This window comes from Crocodylus porosus, unplaced genomic scaffold, assembly GCF_001723895.1.
Source record: "Crocodylus porosus isolate Cpor-Errol unplaced genomic scaffold, CroPor_comp1, whole genome shotgun sequence".
Taxonomy (NCBI): Eukaryota; Metazoa; Chordata; order Crocodylia; family Crocodylidae; genus Crocodylus; species Crocodylus porosus.
Genome location: NW_017728949.1, coordinates 83,889,563 through 83,909,583, shown reverse-complemented (window position 1 = coordinate 83,909,583; position 20,021 = coordinate 83,889,563). Strand labels below are relative to the sequence as shown.

The 20,021-nt window shown below is 41.2% G+C and overlaps 1 protein-coding gene across 1 annotated transcript in view; it reads right to left on the bottom strand.

Moving 5' to 3' along the window:
• Nucleotides 1-20,021, bottom strand: part of TANC1 (tetratricopeptide repeat, ankyrin repeat and coiled-coil containing 1) — a 201,068-nt gene that overhangs the window by 51,477 nt on the left and 129,570 nt on the right. Inside the window, 4 exon segments of the mRNA XM_019553854.1 lie at nucleotides 2,861-3,012; nucleotides 4,038-4,319; nucleotides 5,328-5,453; nucleotides 11,612-11,872. Coding sequence (XP_019409399.1) covers nucleotides 2,861-3,012; nucleotides 4,038-4,319; nucleotides 5,328-5,453; nucleotides 11,612-11,872 — 821 coding nt within the window.

The following is a 20,021-nucleotide window of genomic DNA, read 5'->3' as shown; positions in this document are numbered from 1 at the left end:
GAAAATGAACACAAATGGAGGTCAACAATAAATATATCCAGAATTTGTCAACACACTGTAATAATCTGGCATTAGATGGGCTAAACATTGGAGCATTTTCTAAATGTGAGGGTGTTCACAATTTTTTTATTCTAACCCAATTATATTGATGATTACATAAAAGGAGAGGGACAAGCGAGAAATGCCACTGATGGTTAGAAAAGACAATTAATAACTATGCAGTATCAATTTTGTTTATTTATACTGTAGGACCTTTGAGACACTGCTGCACAGTGCTTAGTGACTGGGGCCTCAAACCTCTACACACATACACACACACACTTTATTTCAATAAATAAAGGTATGAGCTAAAAGAAGCTTTACTGAGGCTCATAGAGCAAAGGATCTTACTTTTCAGAAAAAAGATTTTAGCAGAGGAAGGGCCTCTTGGGTGAAAACACACCAGGAACAGAAACTTTTTCCAGCATTGACTGACAACTGAAAACCTAATGTCTTTTTATGCATGCCAGAGATCCATGCCCTCAACCTTCAGATAAGCCTGCTGAAACATGCCATGCCAAGAATTACCAAAGACCAAATAGGAACCCACTAGTCAAACAATGCTCTGATTTCTAAATGAAACAAAATCAAAGCATGTCAGTGTTTCACAAATATGTCGACATTCTATGTAAAACTGATTTCAAGGCACAGTGCACAAATTTTTAACAGCTGGGTCCAAGCTATTTTATGTACCACCTTCTCTCACCCTCAAGAGGCAATTGGACAGCTATGATGTCACTATCTCCCAGGTCAACTCTTGGGAGCCAAGGGAAAGAGCACTGTTGCTAAAGAACTCAGTGCTCTGGGACTCTCAAGAAAGGAGAAAGATGAGCCCAAGTCCTGCCATGGTGAAGGGATTCTGAAACATCCTCTTGACTTTTGCATTATTATTGTAAAAGACATGCACTAAAGAGACCTGGCAACATTCACCTGGAAGAAGTCCCATCACTGGCACAACTATGTCACTCTTAGTTTTTGTAATCTTTGCCTAAGCCGGGAGTATTGGAAGCACTATAAGCAAACCAAACATTTTATCTGTCATTATTTCTTCCAAAATGGCACCGCAGAAGCTACACCAAGAACAGCTTGGTGCAGAGTAGCTGTCTAAACAATAGGTTTGAAAGGATTCCATTTTTTAAACCAATAAATAGTGATTTCACGGCATACTCAGAGCCAGGAAAATATTTCCATCGGTAATAACTGAAATGTATAGAAAGGGAAACCTTAGCTCTGTTACTGGACAGTGGAGAAAGTGATGAAAGGACAGAGGACACAAGGGTTAAAGAGAAAAACAATGGGCACCCTACTGACTGATCAGTTAGCTATTTTTCTGGCATAATGACTCATCAGTTAGCTGCATATTCACAGGTGCCCAGTGGGCTGGAGGGAGATAACAGGCTACTTTAACAACCCCCTATCCAAAGCCCAGATGGGAGAGAAGGAAGAGTATTCAAGGCTGCAGCCTAGTGGCAGCAGGGTCCTGCCCAGGCTGGACAGAGGTGGCTAAGTGTGCAAGGGGGTCGGGGAGGCTGCTGTCTCCCCCCCTGTTCCCAGAGCTCTGGGAGTGCTGCTACCCATTTCTTTTGGTCCCCACCTGTCCAGCTCTTTCCTAATGAACAGACAGAATGATTTAAGGAAGATACGATTTATTGGTTTATGAATATTTACTTTTTTATATTTTGACTAGAAGCACCCTCAGGAGAGGCATGGGGGCATATGTCTCCCTCAGATCTGTGCAGTGTGAAGGCAGGCTGTCTGCTGACTGTGCTTGGGGCTGGGGCTACTCCAGCCTCTTCCCAGTCGCTGCAGTCAGGCCAGGTGGGGCAGGGCAGGTAGCAGCACCGCCGGAAGGGGATCTACAGCAAATTTTGGGGTGGCTCTAGCCCCCCTCTGAAGTTCCGGCCTGAGTGCAGCTCTGGGAGGAGGCTGGAGCAACCCCAGACCCTAGCATGCAGCAGGGAACCTGCCCCACCCCAGCTGGGCAGCACTTGGCCCTGCCCCAGCCCCACTTCCATCCTCACCACAGAGGCCTTGATCTGCACCCCCATTCTCCTTCCCCTCCACCCCCCCAACAGACTTACCAGCCAGATGCTGCTCTCTAAGCTGCTGGGCTGCATTCCTGGCTGCATGCTTGCTGTGGCTGCATGCAAGTATGCAGCATTTATCAGCAACATTATCGGCCACATCAGGCAAAAAAAGCCAACTGCCAATAATGTTAATTTTCCCTTTATCAGTGCTGATACAATATTGATTGATATATCAGTGCACCTCTAATTTTGATATGCAATTTTATAAAGCTTTTAACAGTACACTGTGATTAATAAATTGTCTGCTGCCCACACCTTTAATTTCTTGCACTCTTAAAAATTGAAATAGATAAAAATCGAAAAAAAATTGCCAATTTGTTGCATTCCTGAAAACTCAAAAAAAGAGAGATAAAAATCTAAAATGCTTAAAAATATACATTGATTTTAGTGGTCGAAATTATTACAAAAAATAAAACCCACAAATTTTGCCAAGCCTAACAATACAGGATTACCATCTAGTCATGACTGCTATTGAAAAGACAAATTTTAACTCAATGTAGCAATCAAGTACTAATTCATATGAAAAATGAGAGAAACCTGGTCAACTATGCATGGTACAGCCTACACAAGTGTCCTCAATTACCTTCCTGTCTTCTGCTCTTCCACGTAGCACAACCAGGGAGCCCTGAAAAAGCACCATTTCCCACCCCACACCACCTTCCCCTGTCTCTCAACATTTAAAAGCTTTTTCTGGGAAGGGAGGGGGAAGTCTAGTGATGCGTGTGAAAAGTTACCTTTGAAGCAAGGCGTCGCACTGAATCACCAGTTTGATTTTGATGCTCAGGAGTACCAGGAGAACTCAGAGACTTCACTGTATTGCTACCATTTGTGGAAGGGGCAGATGAAGATAACTGTGTGAGGGGAATCTCCTGACAGGGGTCACCACCTAAAAAAAATTCACAGACCAAAAAGTTGCAATAAGGGTCTAATGCATGGGGGTAGCATTATTTTTGCGAGCTTGCACATGCACACACACACGCTATCTATCATCTGTAACTAGTTACTGACTAATGCAGCTATACATTATCATCTTTATAAAGGGATTTAACTAAACTCTGTGCTGAAACAACAGTAAATAAGGAAAGCAGCACAAGGATTACATACATAAGTACAAAAATGCTGCTTAAAAGTGTGTTTATGGAGTACCTATGCTAAAACTTGCAGCAGTTTCAGTAAACAATGCATCAATTCTGGATGTATGAAGTCTACAGGTACCTGTAGTAATTGCCTACATGCAAATGTTGCCCCTCTCTTACACATGTTCAGGGAGAGCAGGATCTGACAGTGATGAAGGGGGGAAGAAGTTGGGAGAGGGGGCAGAGGGGAAGGGGGCTACCTGATTTCTTAGATTTTCCCTTTTGTAGCAGTGCAGGGGACGGGGGGCAAATTCAAGGCAAATCTCCAATAAGTAGACTGTATACCTAGAAAAGTTTAATAAATGTATAATTTTTCTACATATAGAATCTAATTATTGGGGGGGGGGAAGTCATCTAATATTCAGGGTCATCTTATATTTGAGTAAATATGGTAAATTAAGAACTAAATCATGCAGTGTTTTATGGATTAACATTGGGAAATGATCACTCTGGGGCATCCTCCTCTCCCAAAGCCAAAAACTGGTGGAAGAAAGTCAAGATAACAGTCAATTGCAGCCACTCAGTCAGAAAGGTTTGGTGTAAGGACAGAGTGGCAGGAATAATTATTTCAACAAATACCTCATTTTTAAGGGGCTTAACTCCTATTCTATGCTAAGGATGTAGTTGTCAAACCATGCCAGGTTGATGGCATCTCTTTCTCTTCCCCACCCACCTTATGGAAGAATGTGTGTAGAAAACAATAAGGTCTGTAATTATTTGCATCTGATTCTTTGTACCAACACAACCTACATCATTATTTACAAGAGAAACATACTTTTGGGAGATGAATTAGGACTGTTCGACGCAATCTGCCTCATGCGACTTCCGTGGCAGCTCAGTGCCACCAGTCTTGAAACAACAGCAGTCTTCCCAAATCCCACATTTCCAATAATAACTGCTCCCCTGTTTTCTGCCAGCTCTGTATTCTTCAAGTTTTCTTCAATCACTTGAAACAGCCAATCTCTTCCAACAAACACAGAGTCTGTTGTTATGCTTGGCACTTCAAACAATAGTGGCTTTAGCAAGATGTCTTGAGGCTTATAGGGGACAAAACGTGCTGAGGAGGGAGTAAGGAAAATGTAAGTAATTATGCAATAAAAGCTTATTCAAATGCAGCATCATTTTTAGACGACCATTTTGAAAACTTTTGCAGGATGTGTTTGCAATTTATTTTATTCCTTTTAATATGAAAATGTTTATAGCTGGTTCACTGAACGGACTAAAATTAACATGTCTAGTGTGAATTAAATCCTATTTATGATAAAATGCCAATAATTGTTGGGATTTTCTTTCAGGTTGGATGAACCTTGATAGTGAAAATGCTGCTGTGCTGTGATTGCTTGAAATGTTATTTAAAAAAAAAAAAAAAAAAATCAAATGTGTTGTATATTCATACTTGAAAAACACTATAGAATTCTCTAATTCAGGACTTGCAACAAATACTTTAGAGAAAGAAAAATAAACAGAAATAGAAACGTGATTATTTTGCTTCAAAATACAAAAATATAATTATATGAAAGTTAAAGGAGGAACATAGCTGGGCTTGATTGAAAAAACTATGTTTACAATTAGGTGCAATTTGACTGCTTGAATTTTTCTGTTTTTAAATTAAGCATTACTGGTCATTTAAACAGAAGCAGTAGGTGACCAAGTAGAGAAGAGTAAATAAAATGTTTGCACATCACCTGAAAAGAACAAAATCCCACTGTTTTCTAGCCCCAAAGCCAGTTTAAATTGGATTATCCGCATAGCACTGCACATATTAGAACCAACCAAATGTGACTTAATCACTTTTCTTTCATATATAAGGTTCATGTACAAAGATATTATCAAAATTCTCTTTAAGTATTTTTGGTTTCTTTACATACAGTGTACTCTGTGCTATCTGGATCATGTGGAGGATACTGGATACATGTACTTAAGCTGTACTTCAGACGAATCAAGGGACTCCTTAATTTAGCTTTTCAATATTGAAGGAATATTGGATACATGAGGTACAGAAGATCCAGGCTGTATCTGCTACAACTGTCTATCTGTTGCACGATAACCAGAAATGTATAAATACCTTTAATTTCTTGTTGTACTCTTCCTCCTGCAGTATTATGCCACGGTAAGCGAATTGAGGTGCGTAGGGGAGTATTCCTTTGTCCATCCAGATAACTCAAATCTTCAAGCTTGGTTGAACTTGTTGCTACAATAATAAATAGCAAAGTTGATATTTTCCTCCACGTAAGCAGTTGCACAGAACAAAAATATGTATAATACTACAACATATAATTATGTATACAACATATTACAATATTGTAAGCGTGTTTATGCCTTCAAAACAATTTATTCATTAATATTTCTGAAGAGTTGCATTTCCAGAAAGACTAAAATTTTTGATGATTCTGGCAGTTTTCCTCTGAAAACAGAGGTATAAAGTAACTTTAAAAAATAAAGTATTTTGAACATCTCACCAACTCACAAAAAATATCCTTCTTTAAATTAGATACGTTCTGTTTGGGTTACATTTGTACTATGAAGTATTACCAAAATTTAAAATGTCAAAATGCCCAGTGAGAAGCTAAGAAAAGCACAAACGTTTCACTGAATTATGACAAGTCTGGCATTCAGAAATTATTTAGTAAAGCTTCAATACTTCCAAGAAGAAACACAGCAAGGTAGCTAGATGACTCTTTTGCCCCAGTGATTTCATTCATAGTTGCTGGCAATCCAAGTCTTGCAATTAGACAAGCAGACATTGCGTGCACTACTTCACCATATCCAGTACATTAACAATCACCCCATTAACTGCACAACTCTACGCATATAGAAATAGTTTTCTGAATCCTAAAAGCTCTTACTTGGAAAAGAAATCTTCTGCAACGACAGACAACCAACCTCAGAATTTATGCAATAAAAATGTTGATTCTGCAGTATAATGGTACACTACCCACTTTTGCTAAGACTGAGAGCATGTAACATACTGCATGTAGCAAGCCTAAGAGTGCACATCACTTAAACGGACACTTTCCAGTATTACTGCAGTGCTTGGTTGAAGTCATTCACATTGTATAATTTATATAGTGTTTTGGGATCAAAGGCACTTAAGATTACATATCTTTCTGTACTACCAATTAGGTCTTCATTCCATTTTCCAGACATTCATTTCCCCTTTCTCTCTCTTGTGTTTCAAGCAATACCAACATTCACATGGTTTCTTGTTTACTTTCTGGTTGAAAACAACCCTAACAATGATGTCAACAGCGCATTGGGACCAGGGTTAGCTGGTTAATTGTTGCTACAATAGTTAGGGTAGTTAGATCCTGCGTTCCTTTTCATTGGACTAAGCAAAATGATGGAAATAAAGAAAAAAGTTAAGAATAAAGAGGCACTCATTCAAAGTTCTGAGACAGGCTAGGCCCATTTGGGTAGTGATGGACAACATTTTTAGTGCAGAAATGTTTCACAGAACAACTCGTACTCTGACTGAAAAAAACAAAATCAGCAAATGTGTCAAATTTCAAATTGAATTCCTAACAGAAAAATATACTGAAAAAATAAATTTTAACAGATGTGATTTTTCATTTTAAAATGTCTACAGTTTAAAGTCTGTCTAAATATAGTTTAAGAGCTGAACCTGAAGATGAAACAATTTAATTTGATCTGAAAAAAAACAACTTTCTCCTTTTTTTTTTTTTTTTTTCACATCAACAAGAAAACTAAACCTTTCTTGTGTGGACCCCACACTTTCTTTGACCAACAAGTCTAGAGCCAGTGAATCAACAACACTGGAGACTCTCCAGCTATCCCCTCCATAGATGGGAATGCAGCAGCCACTGGGTTACAATTCTGAGCCTGCATTTCCAGCTGCTCTGCCTTGGCAGTCCTCTGCAGGTTACACCAACATGAAGCCTGGTTCTTTACTCTAAGTCACTTCTTACATCTAGTCCATTAATAGCTCCTTACAAGTTGTTTCTCTTAATCTAGATAAGGATTTCAATTCTTATTTATTGTGGAAAGCCTTCAACATCAAATCTGTTACTTTTAGATGCATTCATTCCACAGCACAGCAAATGCTGAGAAACAGAACCAAATCCCAGGGTCAAGCCAAGCAATTTTATTTTAATCATAAATAACATTACAACTGTCAATATAAATACGTACAGTATGGGCTGTGGTGCCTTAATATCTATTTTTAAACTGTATTCAGTTTGTTTACTCAATAGCCATTTTACTTTAGTTGCACACGTCTCAGGTCTTAAACACAGTGGCTGTCACCTGAGTATTTTTGGATCAGAGAGTATACCTTGCAACATGTGGACAGTACCTAGCACATTCAAGCACCGTGCCTTTGAGCCTGTCTACATTACAGGGCTTCTGCTGTTACCAATATGCCAGCAGAGCCCTCTAGTGGAAACTAGGTGTATGCTGGCAGAAGAGTTTTTTCCTGCCAGTATTGTTACCACACTTTTCCAGATGACACATGCTAAACCAACAGAAGCCCTCTTCTGTCAGGGGGTTTGCCAACATAGTACTCAGCTACAGGATGCGATCTTTCCACATTCCTAGTCAATATAACTATGCCAGCAGAACTTGTAGACAGTACTCCAGCCTTTGTAAAACCACACACAGCATAAAGCCCAACCAGCCCCACGTACCATGTGGGACTGAGCCAGGCAGATGTTGCACACAACACCCAGTGCCAGTCCAGGGTGCACACTGCACATGGCACCTGAGCCAGGCTGTGGCGTGTGCTGCATTTAGTGCCTGCACCAGATCAACTCTGCACACTAGATCTGGGGCCAGTCTTGATTCAGTCAACAAACCAGACCCATGTGCTAGATCCAGCACGCACGGCTTCTGAAGCGGGTACCACATGCAACACGTATCTCAGGCCAGTCCAGGTACCAGGCACTGCACACATCCTGACCAGCCCCATGCGTTTTACATGGCCAGCGCAACATACCAGGCAGATCTATGGCATGTGCTACATGCAGCTTCTGTACTGCACCAGCCCCACATGCTGGATCTGGAGCACAGGCCAGTCTGTGAGCCCATTCTGGCCCACATGTTGGCCCCACACCCCTTTCCCAGTTTGCAGGGCTAGATCACTTTGACACTCCTGATCTCCATTTTAAAAGATCAAGGTCCTTAAGTTATTACCAATTAAAAATCGATCTTCACAAAGCTGTGCTTCATATGTACAGTATAGTCATCGGTTTTTCTAGTCATTAGAAATCCTTGTTAATTGAAGGAGATCTAAACAGAGTGATACAGAATCCTCTTAATCCTTCTAAAACGTTTACATAAACTAAATCCTACTTCATATGTCATGTGCCTAACTGGCATTTCCACAGCTGCGTATTCCCTATCTGCTTGTTTTGGTACTAGCATACAGTTTCAATTCCCAGTAACAGAGTTTGGATTCCACCCTTCATTTGACTATTGACATGTTCACTAGGCTGCTTTAATGTCTGTGTAAGTGCCCACGGGCAATATAACTGCCCAGGTACAGACATAACACCCTACAAGCACCAAAACTTTTGTTGCCAAAAAGCCACAAGTACTTGGTGTTTATTGCCACAGGAGGAAGATGACCCTCCCTGCCTTTTAACCCAATAGTTCAGTAGTTGCCAGGAAGCAGAAGATGCTGGTTTTGAATCTACATCTCCTGCTTTCCAGCAAAATGCCCCACCTATACCATGAGCCAGGTATTTACCAACCTCTCTCCAGCCTTCCCCATGAAGTTGACCAAATGGGTAGCCAGGAGAAGAACAAAATCAGAGGGAGAATGACTCGAGACAGATGCTGTCGTGAAAGGGAGGGGGCCCCAAAAGCCCCCTGGAAGCCATTCATTTAATCTAATAAACATTAAAATGCAAGGTGCAGTGGGCCAGCTTCAAGCTAGAGAGTGTCTGAACAATGCCTTCCCTACCATGGGAGATACAAGAAAAGCAGGTTCAAGCCCCTGGTAGGTGAGGGGGCCTTCTGTTCTCTGAGCAAATGCCCTAGCCGCTACGTTATTGGGCTAAAGGTGAGTGGATCTGCTTCCCCTGCTATCACCTTACTTCTGTGGGGTAAACATGCTGGGCTCTCTTATACCACCACAGGTGGAATCCAACAGAATCCAATTTGTATGTAAGTGCGAAAAATACCATTAGGCAGTTATGCAAGTGCTATTTAAGCACATGGAGGTTAAACAGGATTTAGGCCACTGTCAACAAGGCTGATAATTAAAATGTTTGTTGACAACTTCTGGTGTAGTTTCACATAAAAGACCAACCTACTTCATATATGTCAGTGAATTATGAAAATATAGCCCACATCTTGCAACTATACAATGGAAAGATCCACAACTCATCCAATCTTCTATCTCCTTATTAAACCAAATGCATTAGAAAGAGAGAACAACGCAGTACAAAGTAATCGCTAGTTAAGATTTCATGAAAGTGAGAAGGTAGCACACAAGTAGCCACTAACTCTACAAATGCCAATAATAAAGATACCTGGGGTCCTGATTCAGCAAGCTGCTATGGCAAAGAACAGAATAATGTAGAATAATCCATCTGCATGAAGCCATTTTACCAAGCTTAGATCTCTGAGAGCAAAATATTAGCACATGAAACCATAAGAAAGGCAAAATGTTCCCAAATATATCCTTGCAGTATTTTTAGTTTTATAATTATGTATAATAGTAGAAAAGTTGTGAAATTTCTTTAGGAGTCTTTGCCTCTGCTTAATCTAAGAGGTTCGATTCACTGAACAAAATGAAGCTAATAGCAAGCACAGAAGAAAACTGGAAAACTCCATTCTGAAGTCTTAGTAGTCTCCTCCCTTCCCCCCACAGACTTTGGTAAAAAGACCCAACACTGTACAAGAGGTAGCTGAAACACAATCCTGCACTTACACCGTTTCAAAATTAGCATTCAAATTATTTTCGAGGTATTTTAAAGCCTCCATCAGATTACACATACCAAGACCAGTTTTGGTGGATTTCAATTAACAAATTTTACAACCATACAACTAAAATCACTCAGCCAAATTTTAAATAAACAAATTATAATCAACATCAATCCTAACTATTACTGGTGAACCTTGAGTTCTTGACAATGTTTGCTATGTTATGTACTGGAATATTTTTCTGTTGCAGTTCCAATTTACTGCAGTTTGTTGGACATCCTTTCTGGACTAATGCCATTATGCTTCCTTTGAAAATGAAATGGAGAACGTGTCCCAGTGTTTTCCCAGCAGACTTATTTGGGGCCTCAGATTTAAAAACAAAACACAAAGCTCTTATCACAGACTAGCTCTGTAAACTATGTAGCAATGAAGTTAACCCCAGTTACCATTCTCAGATCTTAAAGCTCTTTTAGTACTGCTAACTATTGCTATAGGAAATCCCAGCTCTAAGGGTTTACAGGATTCAGTCCTTATTCACCACCACAAATATTAACTTAGGGAATTAAGGTCAGAACATTTCAAGTTTAAACTTGAACTTAGACCCACAGTAACAGTCAGCCATTTTCATTTAAGGTCTGAAACAGAAGCTCCCACTCTTACTGTAAAATGATGACAATATTCTGCCTCAAGTCAAGAATATTTTTTCCTTCTCTCCATAAAATCATTAACCAATGCCAAAATACAGTTGTTTTTAGAGGGGTCCTGCTCTCTACATTTCCTGGATTTTTTTAATATACTTTCCATTTTTGTGTTTTTAAACTGAAAATCGACTGTTGTAGATGTAGTACTTTCAATTCTGGAAGCTTCATATCATCTTAAGTTATCAATAAGGTTGCATGAGAAAAAAAATACAGCACAGCACCCGGAATTCAATGGACTCTAGTGCTGATGATAACAACAACAACAAAGATTCTAGCTCATTTTTTCAGAGCTGTTTTAACTGTACACTGTTAACAAAAATAGTAACAAAACTATTACGATTACTGATGTAAGCACATACACAGTGAATGAACAGGTTGGCTGAATTAGGAGAAATCTGTACACTAGTGCTTTAAGATTGAAAATATTACCTTAAATCTATCTTGAACAAAGCCAATTAAAATGGTAATGAATACATTTACAGAACCAGCAAAATTGTGCCAACAAAGAAACCAAAGAATTTAAGAAAAAACACATTTCTAAAATTGGTACCATCTACTTTAAACATTTAAAGACCAAGTTCAGACTTGACAGGAACATAAAATACACCCTCACATTCCAGTATTGACAGCTTTTATTAAATAAACTAACAGGTTAACATAATTGGAGTTTCCTATGGGGCACATCTTGGCACCTCATGCTGGTTATGTCATTGTACTGTTATGTTACTAAAAAATCCCTCTTCCTCTGTCAGTACTTCCTTACCTGCAACAGAATTGGGACGAGGCATTACTAACGAGCTAGAACTCTGTGTATAGGGAACTGGACCATCTGCACTAGGCACTTCCGCTTTGGGCAAACTCTCAGCAGCTCCAGCTGCCTCCTCTTCTGCAACTGGTGAACAATTATCTGTCCTTCGATCATGAATAATTCCTTGATGCACACCAGTTCTGAGACTTCCATCTTTATTCCACTCCAAACTGGATCCACTGCGGTCATCATTTTCAGATGAACTTGTTATAGTTGCTGAAAAAATAATAAAATCCTGAATACGCTCTAGAAGAGAAAGAACCACCGTGACACCTCAGCATTAGCACATTATATTTTTACTACATGAATGACTTTCAAGCCCATAATGATATCATCCAAATAATTTTTCACAATGTATTTTGTTAAATTAGAAAAATGCTTCTAATCAAAGGAAATAAACTGTGTAATCTGCGCTTACAATCCCTCTGCTGGCAAAAAGGTCTGATAAAGTAGATAATGAAAAAGCAGTTCAGAAGAACCCTGGAGCTCCTAGAAATCCATGTAATTTGTTAGGAGATAATTGTACTCTTTTTTTTTTTTTTTTTTAATTGAGGGGACAATTTGCCCTTCAAAGCACAAATCTCAATTTTTTTGAATATTTAAACTTCCAAGAGGAAAAAAAAAATATATATATATATATATATATTTTACTATTAAGGACAGTGCTTCTGTGCATAAGAAATCTAATGAAAAGGACTACATGAAAAAGAAAACATCTCTTATATATATATATTTTTTTTTTAACAAAGAAGGAGAACACAGCCCTGATATATGCAGGTCATAGCTCTACTGAAGTCAACAGAACTACACTGACTGTCTCCTCAAAATCCTTCATGTTATTTAGGCTACGTTTAGTGTCAGATTCTGACCACTTTAGTAGCAAGACAAACTGCTTAAAACAATCCCATTACTGCACAGACTGCAATAATTCGACCGACTGGCATTTCAATGCAAAATATTGTGAACAACAAAAATAATCAATATCAAATTAGGGTTCTTTTCTTCTGCTTAGCCAATTTAAAGTGAAGGTGAACGGGGAACATTCCCACCCCCAAATCCCTCAGAGCTTGGTTGCCAGTTTAGGTCTTTCTCCAATAAAGCACCTAAGCAAGTAATTCTCAACCAGGGAGCTGGGGTATCCTGGGGTTCTGCCAGATTTTTTGAAAGTTGCTGTGAGGAAGTAAGTAGATTAATCAGGGTCAGGCTTGTCCCTGCATGGATGATCCCCGACCCCTACTACTCAGCTCTCCCCACCCCCATTCCTCCCCCCCATAAGTAGATAAGCAATGTAATATATAAACTACATTTTGAAATGGAGTGCCACTCAAATCACAAAAGTAAAGGGGGGGGGTGCCTCAAATCAAAAAAGGTTGAGAAGTACTTACCTAGTACTTCCAACACATGAATAAATGTAAATGCTTTAACAAGGAGACGATTTATTTTTGGTTGTTTTATTAGAATTTTAAATCTTTAATATTTTTCTTAAGAATACAGCAAGGAGTCACCGTTTTAAAAGGGATTCCTACTTTGTTCTTGCTGTCCCTGACACCCCAACCTCCAAATCCCAACAATAAATCTCATCAGGATATGAAATATCTTCCAGTACTTTTTTTTGAGTTTACACATTAATAGTGGGAATTGAAAGTGTCAGTGCAGGAGATGAGGAAGAATTAAAAATATCAATCAGGGGAAATCATGGCTCTGAAAGGATCCAAAGTAAGAAAGGAAAAATAAGAACTAAGGTAGCAGAGCTGGGAAAAAGAACTTTTTTGTGCATGAAAAGAGAAGGGGAATAGAACAGAAGACAAAGTGCATGAATACTTCCTAAATCCCTCCAACTCTAAAACTGAGGATTTTCCCATTTCCATATTGATTCCAAATATACTTCATTGCCACACAATATACACCACTAAAGATTAGACTGTGAAAATGCAATCCTAAATCCCCAGTGTACCACTTAATGTTTGCTTTGCCATAGCTAGTCACATACCTTAGAATTCTTACATATACATGTAACATCACAGAGTAATCATAAAATAAATGACTTTTATTTTGCAAACCACTTAGGGAAAGAGTTGGGCAGAGAAGGGGGAATTGTTTGAATCAGGAATGCTCAATCCCCACCCTGTGGGCCAGATCCAGCTAGCAGAGCTATGTCATTTGAGCTGCAGTGTGCTTCATGGGTCCAAAAATTTGGCAGCAGTGGCAGCATTAATTGCTGATCCACTGCTGCCAAATTTTTGGACCCATGGGGAGTCTGGCAGACAGGATAGTATTATACTGCGAGCTACATCAGGTGCATTGGGCAGGCTAGGGTGAGGCAGGATCAAGGCACCTAGAGACTGATCTGAGCCATAACTGAGGATTTGGCCCATGGACTGGCCCTGTACAGTCCTTATCCTGCCCATGGGGCCAAAATGTTGAGCACCACTGCTTTGAATAATCTGGTACTCTTAAGTAGGTTGACATACAACTTCCAAGCCTGAGTTGACAGAAAGCTTCCACTGCTATTAGGAAGGCAGGGTAGAGATGTAACTTATAGACTAGCTGGATCAGAGATTTATAAACTGACTTCAGACTACTCCTCTTTACTGTTAAAAAGTTACAAAATAAGTGGCAACAACAAAAAGCAAACAAGCAAATATATATCCCAACAAGAATGTAGCCTGTTTTCAGGCACAGAAAAGAAAGAAACTAATACTTTTTTTTTTTTTTTTTAAATGTACTCACATACCAACCTTTAAAGTTTGGAAAATATCTTTCCACAGCACGAGGGAAGCCTAATTTTATAACAAATCAACAGATTACAACCCTGCTCTCGGGCAAACGTACAATAGCAAACTGCACCACCCAGTTCCTTTGCTAATCAGTTTTTGTCCTGTAAACAATCGTCTTGAAAAAGCTACTGCGCTATGAAAAAGGCAGCTGCTGTTTATGTCTGTTAGGAAGGCACAATGAAGGCTCTGACTTTATTTACCTGCGAATTATGGAATGATTTCCCAATAATCCCTTTTAAAAGTTATTCATAAAGACTTTTTGAGGATATGTAAATGAAATGCCGGTGGTTGTCATATATTTTAATTTTAAAATATTTCAATATGTTACTGTATCAAGGCAGAGTAAATCAAGGATCAACTATAATGTGGGTTTTTAAAAAAACAACAAAAGCAATGAAAAAAGGAAAGCAATTTTTTAATACTTTATAGAATTTTTTGGCCTCCTACTATAACACTGCATTGTGATTCTATTAGATGTCACAAAATGAGGTGGGTCAAAGAGAGAGGTATGGGAATGCAGGACTGAGCAAGCTGCCACTCAGACTGTTATTGGTTGGGAACAAAGAGTGACTGGAGCTCCCAGGGCTACTGGGCGATACTCAGGAGCTGCCACTGTCTCCAGCCAAACCCAGCACCCCACACAGCTGCTCCCTGAAACCCTAGCTGGTGTGGGACTGGAGCAGCTCTGGGGCCCTGCATCAACCAGGGACAGTGGCAGTGGTATAGGATAGGTTTCCTCTTCCTGGCCAGCAGGGCATGCACAGCAGGAAGCAAGTGCAGGATGAGGAGACCCAACCTGCTGGTGATGTTCCCAGACAAGGCTGGTATTCTGCATACCCAGCTCATAGCTGAAGCACAGCAGGAGTGGCTTTAGGGCTCCCCCATGCCCAAGTTAGTCAGGGACAGTGGCAGCAGCAGGCTACTCCCCCCTCTCTCTGCTTGGTCTCCAGCTACAGAGAGAGATTGAACAGGTTGCCAGGCTCAGATGGAGACAGTGCAACTGACTGAAGGAGACTGCAACCAGTATTTTTCCCTGCTGTAATGGTAAAAAGCCAAAAGAATGGCCTGTATTATACTGACACGTGGAACCAGTGCCCAGCATGCTCCTACTGTTCTCTGTAGTACTGTAACTGTGTCTTTCAGATGAGGCAGTAAACTCAGTTTCTCAGCATTTGTCATTCAAGATCTCATAGAGAAGGTAGGACTTGCTAGCATCTGACACAGAAGGCAGTTGCCAACAAAAGCTCATGCCTCTATGAACCAGTTAGGCTGCTTGCAAACGTTAATTTTTTTCTTTTAAATGGCGCTTTACTTTAAACTCAGTGCATTCCCACACTGAGCCTTGAGCATGCCCAGAAAAGGCAGAGCCTTAACTGGACCTGGCTCACCTGGTGTCTGTATAGATCATATGCTTTAGTGGGGCTTTTTGGCGCTTTTAATAGCTGATTGAATCAGCTTTGGCTAAAAGCACCAAAAAGCCCCAATTGAAGCACCCAATCTATACAGATGCTGCAAACCTGGGTTAAAGCAACATGCTGCTCCTTCTGGTAAACTGCAATTCTGTTTTTTTCCATGTCTGCAAGCAGCTTTAGTCTCCAAGGTGCCACCTAGCCCAGCCTCATGCTTGACTCTAGATGAATGTGACTAACCACCTCTGTAAAGAACCCTCAGGCAATTTCCATGTTTAGTAATTGTATTCCATCTTTCCTATTCCCCCTGTATTTTAGCAGCTGAAGATGTTAAACTTTGTGGTGGGCAAGGGGATGGATGAGAGCGACGCAGTGATGCTATTCACCCCTGGGTTCCAGAGCTGCTCCATTTCAACTGACAAGCCCCACATGTTGCAATTTAAATCGTTTGCCGGTTGCCTGATAGATAGTCCTGTCTTAAACTACTGGGTAGCATTGCTATGCTGTGTATGTTTTTCTCTTGCCTCATCAATATGTTAGGGCTTAGCTTCTTAGTTAATATTTGGTAAAGCATTAATATATCCTTGAATAAAAGGGACTACTGAAACAAAATGTTATTGTGTATTTTATTGTATGAACTCCACCCCCAACCCCCACATTTCATAATATTTAAGTCTACACAAGGCACTACATTGCCATAGCAAAGTACTACAGCAACCTAGCTTCAGCAGGCACAAACCATGACACTGCAGTTACGTTACTGTAGCAATGCACTCCCTCGCTCCCTTGCTGTGGTAATGTAGCAGCTAAAACTGGCGCACTGCCGGCATGGTGCAGTACAAACTGTTACTCCCAAAAGGAAGTACTAAATGATGGGGCAGTAACAACAGCACCATAGGAGCATGTGTAGACGCACCCAGGGTGAAGTTACACATTACATTTGGACTATACTAAACCTATGGGATATTAACCAGTGTTAGTGTGCTATGAACAGTCGCACATTAAAATACTGTTTCTTGGGTGCACAGCTCCGACCTGCCACCAAAGGTCTGGGGAGCAGGGGTGCAACTAAAAGCCGAGATGTTTAAAATATACATCTCTGTTCTAGGGAAAGAGGGAGAAGGGGCTGGGAATGGTTCATCCTGGGATCCTGGAGGATTGCAAATTGCTCGCTTTTTCTCTGTGAAGCAGACTGAAGTTACCCTAATAAAAGGTAGGTAATATGGAAGATAGTTAACCCTGGCCTGAAATGGTACAACTTTGAGTCAACTGGTGATGGCAAACATTCAATATTTTAGATAGAAGTTTTTTTTTAACTTATTAACAACTGAAACAACAATTGTTTGATATATAATCCAGAAATTAAATACTAATCTTGAAAAAGAATAGGCCTAGAATATAAATCAAGTAACTAAAAAAAATAATAATAATCACGCAGCCATAATTCCTTCATTTAAAAAAAGTTGGAAAGTTTTTATAGCAGAAACAGGAACAAAACTGAAATGCCATTATAAATGTTGCAGGTACCAGCTTAAGACTAAGTACTCACAGTATTAGGCACTTTTATCTTTAACCAGTTTCTCAGACGGAAAGTGTTCCCCTACAGCTACCAGTCTACCTAAAGAAATAAACACTAAGAGGAGCCTACAAAAATGGATTATTAGAAAAATAAAGGCAGAAGGTAGAAAGAAGACTGTACTGTTAGCCCAAAACAACTGTCTGAATTTGGGGTCCTATAAAGCCTTAGATTTTCATACTCTTTGAGATGTACATGCTCCAAGACGTTTTGTATTAGGGTACCCAAGTCAGTGAATAGCTTTGAGAGGATGAGCATAGCCTGCTATTTATGCTAACTTCTAGAGGTGCACCAATACATAGGTCTGATATTGAATCAGAACCAATATAAAGAAAACAGAATGCATTGGAAATTGGTCTGATGTGGCTGACAATTTGGCTGATAAATGCCCAAGCATGTGCATAGCCTCAGCGCATCATGCAGGCAGCAAGGAGTGCAGCCCAGCAGCTAGGAGAGCTGCATGCTGCTGCTAAGTCCGGTGTGGTGGAAGGGGAGGAGGGAAGAAAGGGGCGTGAGGGGGAGCAAATCAAGGTCCCTGCAGTGATGGAGGGACTGGGGCTGGGGTAGATGCTGCCCATCCATTGTGGGGCAGGCACAGGACAGAGCTGTGACTTGTCTGGGAGATATGGGGGGGGCAGCTCCCACCACTGTGTGCACCCCAGGAGGGCAAGGGGAAAGGTGGGCGTGTGCCCCCAGAATCTGTGTGGGGCATGGTGCAGTGGGCTGCCACTGGCCCTCCCAGTGCTGCCACCACCTGCCCAAGCACACCCTGGCCCAACCTCTCCCCTCACCCAGAAGAGCCCAATGCAGCTCCTGGCCCCAGCCTGCAGCTGCAGCCTGCCCTCCCCATGCAGATCCAAGGGGCACACCCCTCCACTCCCTGCTCCCTCCCAGGGTACATGCAGCGGTGGGAAGCAACCCTCCCCACCAACCCTCCTGAATGAGACATGGCTCCATCTGCTGCCCTGCCCTAGCCCCAGCCCTACTCCTCCATCACTGTAGGGTCCTTTATCTGCCCTCCACACAACTCTTCCACTACAGACTTGCCAACTGGATGCAGTTCTTCAAGATGCCAGGCTGTGCATCAGAAATTGGATCAGTATCGGCCAACATGCCTTGCTAAAAATCGGCTATCGGTATCAGCACCCAAAATCTCTATCAGTGCACCCCAACTAACTTCTGTAACTTTATGTACTTAATCCTTGAGAGGTTCTGCATAGTCTGTGTTGTAGTAATACATTGCCCGCATCAACAATAAGAACAAATACTTACACGTGGTATGCAACAAAAGCTACTATTCAGGTGAGCTGGATTTATTCAAAACATTCTGAAAAATTCATAGTTTTCATAGACATTTGGGCTGGAACGGACCCCAGAGGATCATCAAGTCCAGCCCCATGCCCCAGGAGCAGGAAGTCAGCAGGGATCATAGGAACCCAGCAAGATAAGCATACAATTAGTGTCTTGAAGGTGTTCAAAGTGGATGCTTGAAATGCCTCTGGCGGCAGTCTATTCCAAACCTTGGGGGCACAGACAGTGAAGAAGCTCTTTCTTATGTCCAGCCTGAATCGGTCACAGTGGAGTTTGTGACCGTTCAATCTTGTCACCCCTTGTGGGGCTCTGGTGAACAGACGTTCCCCCAGATCCTGATGAGCACCCCTGATATACTTATAGGTGGCCATCAGATCACCCCCGAGCCTGTGGTTTTCCAGGCTGAATAGCCCCATGGCTCTCAGCCTCCCATCATAAGGTCTGTTTTCCTGACCTCTGATCATGCGTGCGACTCTCCTCTACACCCTCTCAAGCTTCTCCACATCCTTCTTGAATTGCGGAGCCCAAAACTGCACACAGTACTCCAGCTGTGGCCTCACCAAGGCCAAATACAGTGAGAGAATGACATCCCAAGATCTTCCTGAGAAGCATCTATGGATGTAGGCCAGCGTTTTGCTCACTTTACTAGCTGCAGCATCACACTGAAGGCTCATGTTGATCTTGTGGTCAACCATGACCCCCAAGTTCCTTTCATCCGTCATGATGACCAGAGTAGCACTACCGAGCCTATAAGGATGCTGCAGGTTTTTCCTCCCAAGGTGGAGAACCTTGCATTTTTTGGTGTTGAATACCATCAGGTTCTCGTCCGCCCATTTCACAAGTCTATCCAGATCTGTCTGGACCACCCTCCTATCCTCAGATGTGGATGCTTAACCTCAGAGTTTGGTATCGCTGGCGAACTTGGCCAGTCCGCCTCTGACACCAATGTCCACATCATTGATGAAGATGTTAAAGAGTATAGGCTCTAAGACAGAGCTTTGTGGGACTCCACTGGTCACAACGCACCAAGACGATTGGCTCCCATCAACCACCACCCTCTGAGTCCTAAGCCAGCTTCCCAGCCAGTAGATCATGGTGACGTCAAAGCCACACTTAGCCAGTTTAGCCAAGAGGCGTTCGTGAGATACCAGATCAAAAGTTTTTTCAAAGTTGAGGTATACAACATCGATTTCTTCCCCCTTGTCCAGGTGATACGTCACCTGGTCATAAAAGGAAAGGAAATGAGGTTGGTCAAGCAAGACCTACCCACAACAAACCCATGCTGGGTATCC